Below are 7,619 nucleotides of genomic sequence, written 5' to 3'. Positions count from 1 at the left end.
TGGTGGTGGCAATGATGTCCAACAGTTTTGGAATTCAGTTAGATCTGGATTTTTCCGACAATTGTGAGGGAGGGGAACATCGCGAAGAAAAGGCTAAGATTTGGCCAAAATGGAGGCGGACGAGGCTTGGGAAAGGATGAGTTTTGTTGGGGATGAGTGGCGGAAGCTAGTGGTGGTGGCGGTGATGTCTAATGGCGTTGAAATCCAACTAGATCTGGATTTTTCTGGCAACTGCAAGGGAGGAGAGTGATTAGGGGTGCTTGTGAGAGAAATTTGGGATATAAAGGGTTATTTTGAAGTTTTCATTTTCAATTCAGATTTAACGCAGTTCAAATGACCATTTAACCCTTTAACCGTTGTATTAAATGATTTTCTGTTAATTTAAGAGTGAAAATCTGAAAATGAAACCAAGGATGGGAACTTAGAATTTCGCTAATCTTTGGGTGGGAACATGTCATGTACTCATATTCTTTGTCCACTCCACCACGGTTTTGGAAGAAACTATTCATTCTTGATATTGATATCAAGTATTTATTCTACATGGAATCGTGGATGTATGTTTGAAATGTAGTGATAGGGAAGGAGCTAGACTTTGAATTGTGGGCTGACTGAATATAAATATAAATTAATACAAACAAAATCAATTTTTTTTTTTTTTTTTTTTTTTTTTGCTTCAATCTATTACTTAAGTTCTACATATGAAACAAAGAGAGAAATTTTAATTTTTCAATTTGTAAATAGTTTTAAAGCCTTTAAATATAAATTTTGAAAATCATCGAAACTTTAAATACGGAAATGATTATCTAATTAAGAGATAATTATTTATAACCAACATTGCAAGTGTATTAAATATTGGGGTGACCAACTGAAATAAAAAATATTGGTATATTACTTTATTGAAAGGTTTATACTTTATATGTATTAATACTTCTTTATATAAACAAATTCCATATTAATTTAAAGACAATCATATACTTACAATTCAATCTCACAAATTTTCTCTCACAACTTCGGCGTGGTAGCTCACAATTGGTCGACTCGTAATGAGTCCAGTTTACCCAACAACAATGAGTCACGTCTGCCCAATTACGAGTTGCCACATCTAGGGGTGTTTGGTTTCGAGTACCCTACATTTTTTGAAGGAATCGGAACCGACGGTTCCTTGAAATTTGGAACCAAAACAGGAACCAACGGTTCTGGTTCCAGTTCCTAGGTACCTAGAACCGGAACCTGTAACAACGGTTCCGGTTACAATTCTGAGTACCCTATAAAATTACATGACCCCCCAAAAGTTTTTTAAAATGGCAAAAAAAACCTTAAAAACTTACAATAACACCCCCCCCCCCCCCCCCCCCCCCCCCCCCACCCCCCTGGTTCTTGTAACAAAAATAAAATTACAAATTATAATTCAAAATTACAAACTCCATTACTTTGTAAAGGTAGATTCTCAAAAGTCAAACCAACTTACTTCAAATGGTATGAAATATAAAAAAAGGTATTCACATTACTTTTTCTACAAAAGTTTTATAACCCCCATAATCTTTAATTTATTTTTTATAGTCTCGGTTTCTGTTCTAGTTCTAGTTCCTAATTATGAAACTGGATCCGAAACTGCACAGTAACGGTTCCAAAAATTTGGAACCGGAATCTACCAGACAGTCGGTTCAGGGTAGGGAATGGAACCAAACCCCGACTACCCACGACTTTGGTTCCAACCGGTCTTTGAACACCCTAGCCACATAGGGATTGTAAGATTGAATAGAGTAATCTTATTGTAATAATAATACACTATAACTCAATTTCATAAATTTTCTCTCATAACTTCACTTAGTAGCTTGCAATTTAATAATAACTATATCTTTATTATTTTTTATTAGACAAAGTCTAGTGAATTGTTATTCATTGTGTTTATACTATGTATATAATTTCTCAAAATATTTGTATGCCACATTGATTCACGAAAGTTTTTAATTTAAATTAAATTCAATAACAATAATTAATAATAAAATAATAATTGCCTCAAAGAAAATTGGAACATGTTACACAAGGCAACATTAATTTCAAAAGTGTCCCTAGCATTATTAAGACCATCTCCAACCCATTGCACCAAATTAGCGCAAGTTTTGCACCAAATTGGTACAAATTTGGTGTAAAATACTATTCCATCTCCAACCCATTACACCAAATATTACACAAAAAGAATATCTTCTTTTTCTTTTATTGTAATAATCAACAATTAACCTATTTCACTCATTATTTTTGTATATATTAATTAAATATGGAATGATATTTTATTAAATAATAATTATTTTAAAAATTATACTAATCTAATAAAATAAGCATTATTTAATCAAATAAACATTACATTTAATATAAATGATATCCAAAAAAAAAAAAAAAAAAAAAACAACACAAAGGTAAAATTCCATATTGACAGTAATTTAATTTTCCGAATTAGTATGTTCTTCCCACAAATGATCAATTAATGCATTTCGAAAAGCATGGTGAGCCTCTGTATCCTTGATTTTTTTATGTCGAGCAAGAAAATTTTGAAATCAGAGATTTGTGGCTAATTCAAAAAGATGTATTGTCTATTCAAGTTTTTTAGATTTATAACTTATTTCAAAAGATATTTTATTCATTCAAACTCAAAAAGATGTGTTGTCCATTTAAGCTTTTTAGATTTAATGTTTTTAAATTAGTGTTAATTTTTATTTTGAGTTATTGTAGTTTAATATTTGCATTGAGTAAAGTTTTACTTTTAATTTTTCATCATTTTTTTAATTATATCATTATTATGAATTTATTATTATAAATTATAATCAAATTAAATTAAATACAAATAATCAAATTTGGTGTGATTTTTGGTGTAAAATTTAATACTCAAATTAACTTAATAAAAAAAAAAAAATTAATGGCATGGCGCTTAGTTTGGTGTTTTTTTACGGCAAGATGGCGTGGGTTGGAGATGCCCTAATATATATATATATATATATATATATATATTACATGAGTTCTCTTAAGGTGAGCTAAAACTGTCCGTGTCCAAATATTCCTCTTGCTCCACTTTCTCCAAAATCAACATTTCAGAACTCCATTAAACAATAAAAGTAAATGACATCTACCAAATCCATCTCATCAACTCCCAATATTTCACTTCTCAATCTCTATATAAATGCACTTCTAACCCTTCATTAATCCATCATCAATCTTCTAATTAATCGTGTTTTTTTCAAACTCACATATATATTATTGCATACATGGAATCCCACAATTTCATTTCCATCACGCCAAAGGCCACTGCCTATCTGATGTTCCTTACCCTCGTCACCATACTATCTCCCACCTCAGCTCGAATTCTCGATGAACAACCGGTCCTGCCGCCGGTTCCTCCGCAGCCATCCAATCCTGTCTCGACACCTGTTGCCAATTTACCAACCGTGGCTGCAACCACTAGTGCCATTGACGCTGCCCACACCTTAACCTTCTTTATGCATGACATTCTTGGCGGGTCCAACCATTCAGCTCTAGCCATGACCGACGTCGTGAACAACCCCGCCGTCAGTGGTTAGGTTCCCTTTGCCAAGCCTAATGGTTCAAATCTCCCAATAAACAATGGTGTTCCTCAAAACAGTGGAAACAGTGGTCTTTTAAACAACAATAATATCCCATTTCTCACAGGCCTAAGTGGCACCACACAAAATGTTTTACAAAACAATGGCAACAATTTTCTCAATAACGCATTGAACTTCCCGGCTGCTTTCAATGGAGGCCAACTTTCATCAGGGTCTATTCTCCAGAAACTGATGTTCGGCACCATGACAGTTATTGATAACGAGCTGACAGAAGGGCACGAACTAGGGTCAGGATTTGTGGGCAAGGCGCAAGGGTTCTATGTGGCGAGTTCAATCGATGGTTCAAGCCAAACCATGGCGTTTACGACTATGTTTCAGAGTGGAAACTTTGTTGATAGTTTAAGCTTTTTCGGGGTTCATCGGACTGCTACATCGGAGTCTCAGCTGGCAATTATGGGTGGTACTGGGAAGTATGTTAATGTAAAAGTGTTCGCCATTGTTAAGACTTTACGCGAGACTAATCAGCATGAAACTGATGGTGTTGAGACACTGCTTGTATTTACTGTTTATGTTAGTTACTAAATTATTCAAGAAATTAAGTCCTAAATGTTGCAATCAATTAATGTGTATTTGTTTCTTTCTGAACTGCAATGGTAAAATCTTTTTTTAAGATGTGAATTTTACACATCTATTGCTCGAAATATTAAATCTACATATATATTGCATATTAATAATAACCATTAGATCGATTTTTTATTCATCAGAAACAAACACGAGGTATATGACTCACAACACAAATAGAAGTACTGAAATCACGAACTTGTATACAATACTAGTTAACGGTGAAACAATTTATAGTAATACAAAACCAAAAACAATAAATACACATAAACCACAAACTAGTATAGAGAAAAAATAATATACGTGATTTATCCTATTTCACCTAGTTAACAGGTTATGTTAACAAAGTTAATATTATTGAAATACTATCTCATCTCTCTTGTTACAATGAATATAATTTATATTATGATTTATTATTACATTTATACAAGAAAAAAATAAGTTTATATAGGTTTAAAGACTAAAACGTATTACAATGATCTCTTTTCGTAAGTCAAACCTAATAAAGATTAATAATTTAGATAAATCGTACAACGAAACCTCTAAATACGTCTGCATGATCCGTTATTGTTAAAGTGGTCGACAACTCTAACAAATGGGGTAAATAAATAAACTAACTATAATGGAAACAAAGAAAAATATGAACTTCAATTTGAGATAACATCAACACCTACATAGAGATTAAAAACACTAATTGTTTCGCTAAGAAAATCTGCTATGGGGCTATCTCTTTGGGAAACGATGAGCCTTTGCTTGCCTTTATAATCTCTCTTGCAAGCATGAACATTTGACACACTACTACGTGTAAAGGAGTGTGAAGATAAATAATTGCTTTCGGCCTAAAGTCACTGGTCCCCAAATTTTAATGCTATAACTCTAATTTACAGATGATCGAACTTTAGATAGAAGTTAAAAAGGTATTTGTCGAAGTTAAATTTTTAAATTGTTATTATTTTTTAGAATAGTACATAAATTGACCAAAATAAGTATTTATCTTTCATAAATTTGTTAATTAAAACTATATTAATAATAAATTCTTTAAATAAAAATTTTAAATTTAAAACAATTTAATATTAATTAAAATAAATTAAAACAATAATTTATATTGATAAAATTTCTATCTTTATATTGCTTTTCGTATCACCTAGCAGTCAAAGTGGCTGTCAATCATATATCTTTACGAAGGTGACTAAAGTCTAAACTTATACAAGAAGAAAGAGTGATCCAACTTGTACAAGAAGAAAGAAAATGCACACTATATAAATATTTAATGTGTGGAGAAAGAGAAATACATAACATTTTTTTCTTCATCTATAAGTTGCCTTCAAAATTAAACACACAAAGAAAAGCCGAGAAAAAATCATGGCAGCTTCCATGGTGAAGTTGAAGCTTCTGATAGACACTGAGGGAAAGAGAGTCCTTTTCGCTGAAGCCGGCAAGGACTTCGTAGATTTTCTCTTCGACATACTTTCTTTGCCTGTTGGAACAGTGGTTAAGCTCTTGATAGGGAAAAGCTCGGTGGGTTGCCTTTATAAACTTTATGAGAGCATCGAAAATCTTGATGAAACCTATATGCAACCAAACCAAGATAAGAACTCGGTGCTCCATCCAGAATCTTCAATATCTACCACTGAAATCCCTCTTCTGCTGTCTCATCCTCACCGTGAATCAAAAACACGAAAGCTTTACACGTGTGCTACTACGTCTGTCGGAAGCGGAGGAACCGTTCTTGTTTCCCGATCTACAGGTTCGAAAATTTTCAGTTCTACTCCTAACAAACATTTTAATGTGAGTGATGTCCCGAACGTGCTTTGTCCTGAATGCAAGGCATCGATGAGCCGCGAGGTAACTTATATTTCTCCAGGGGGTGAAAAAACGGAAGCTGTGGTTGAAGGAGGTTTTGTTAAAGGGGTGGTGACTTACATGGTGATGGATAATTTAGAGGTGATGCCTTTGTCTACTATATCTAGTATTACTTTCCTTAACAAGTTTAATGTTAAGAATTTGACTGCACTTGAGGAGAGGGTAGTTGATTTTGGCAGGGAAGAGGTATGTGTTGATCATCTTTTTTTTTTTTTTTTTGGCTTTAAATGTTACTCCATAGTCGACACATATATATAGCTATTAGCTAGTAATATTTTAATTTGATCTCCTATTGTTAGGGTCTGAAGCTGCTGAAGGCCTCAATGGAATGCCACAATGTTTTAACCAGTGTTTTCTTGGCCAATAAGAGTGGTTAATATACCTCATGCAGTGAGGCTTCTTGATTTATCTGGGAGTTAATTTGAAGCCATTCTGATATTAAAAGCTACCTCTTTTTTTCTTTTTAATGTTCTTGGGTTATGAACTCTTCAGTTTGCTCATCTGAATAGAGTATGCTATGTAATTTTGCTGGACTTCCGAACTGCTTTGGATGGTAATACAGGGATTTTGATCAGTTGCACTGCCTAGATGATGTTAATGTATAGTAATAATATTACTGATGCTAGTAGAAGCTAAAATCAATGATGAGACATTTTGCTAATTATATATTGCTAGTAGAAGTTATATACTATAAATTTGGTCAATTTGGTTTTGCAGAATCATTATAAGAATGAATTACTATATCTCTGCAAGCTTCTGAGATCTGCGAGCTTTATGGCAAAACCACACACCACACACACTATATAAATATAAATATGTAGTGTGTGAAGTAAGAGATTAATACACACTTATTTTTCATCTATAAGTTACCTTCAAAATTAAACACACAAAGAAAATAATGCCGAGAAAGTTCATGGCAACTTCAAAGGTGAAGTTGAAGCTTCTTATAGACACAAAGGGGCGGAAAGTCCTTTTCGCTGAAGCTGGTAAAGACTTCGTAGATTTCCTCTTGTACATATTTTCCTTGCCTGTTGGAACAGTGGTTAAGCTCTTGATAGGGAAAAGCTTTGTGGGTTACCTTGATAAACTTTATGAGAGCATCAAAAATCTTGATGAAACCTATATGCAACCAAACCAAGACATGAACTTGGTGCTCAATCCAAAAACTTCAATATCTGCCACTGGAATCCCTCTTCTGCATTCTCACCCTCACCGTGAATCAAAAACTCGAAAGTTTTACACGTGTGCTACTACATCTGCGCACACATCTAACCAAAGTCCTTTCGGATCAAACAATATTTCTTTCGGGTTTACTCCTAGCTACCATTTTAATGTGAGTGGTGTTCCAAACGTGCTTTGTCCTCGATGCAAGGCATTGATGAGCCGTGAGATAACTTGTATTTCAATTACAAGCATTAGAGTTTTAACAAAGTTTCGCGAAGAGCAGAGAGCGGGGTTTTGTGTTTCTTCTTCAAAGTTACTAGAGCTAAAATGGATTGATCTAACGGCTCAGTTCAGCTCCAATTGTGTTTGTTTGTTATTTGATTGAATGGCTGAGAT

General features: G+C 33.6%; 1 protein-coding gene and 1 pseudogene across 2 annotated transcripts; both read left to right on the top strand.

Moving 5' to 3' along the window:
* The first annotated feature begins 3,260 nt into the window (after positions 1–3,260).
* LOC116112230 lies at positions 3,261–4,157 on the top strand (annotated as a pseudogene).
* Positions 4,158–5,455: 1,298 nt separating this feature from the next.
* On the top strand, positions 5,456–6,734 carry LOC116112273. 2 transcript variants are annotated; one of them, XM_031398434.1, is made up of 2 exons: positions 5,456–6,140; positions 6,359–6,734. In XM_031398434.1, exons 1-2 carry the CDS (start codon positions 5,559–5,561, stop codon positions 6,434–6,436), a joined length of 660 nt encoding a protein of 219 aa, XP_031254294.1. In that variant the 5' UTR covers positions 5,456–5,558; the 3' UTR covers positions 6,437–6,734. The 2 variants fall into 2 exon arrangements, with proteins under 2 accessions (XP_031254294.1, XP_031254293.1); XM_031398433.1 differs by having other exon boundaries at positions 5,461–6,245.
* Positions 6,735–7,619: the final 885 nt, after the last annotated feature.

This window comes from Pistacia vera, unplaced genomic scaffold (assembly GCF_008641045.1).
Source record: "Pistacia vera cultivar Batoury unplaced genomic scaffold, PisVer_v2 Contig658, whole genome shotgun sequence".
Classification (NCBI taxonomy): domain Eukaryota; kingdom Viridiplantae; phylum Streptophyta; class Magnoliopsida; order Sapindales; family Anacardiaceae; genus Pistacia; species Pistacia vera.
The sequence above is the reverse complement of the archived record's forward strand: the minus strand, read 5'-3'. Positions and strand labels throughout refer to the sequence as shown.

Coding starts and splice junctions, on each gene's coding strand:
- LOC116112273 (XM_031398433.1), top strand. CDS start 5,559: ATGGCAGCTTCCATGGTGAAGTTGAAGCTTCTGATAGACACTGAGGGA. Junction 6,246..6,358: donor TTGATTTTGGCAGGGAAGAG/GTATGTGTTGAT, acceptor TCCTATTGTTAG/GGTCTGAAGCTGCTGAAGGC.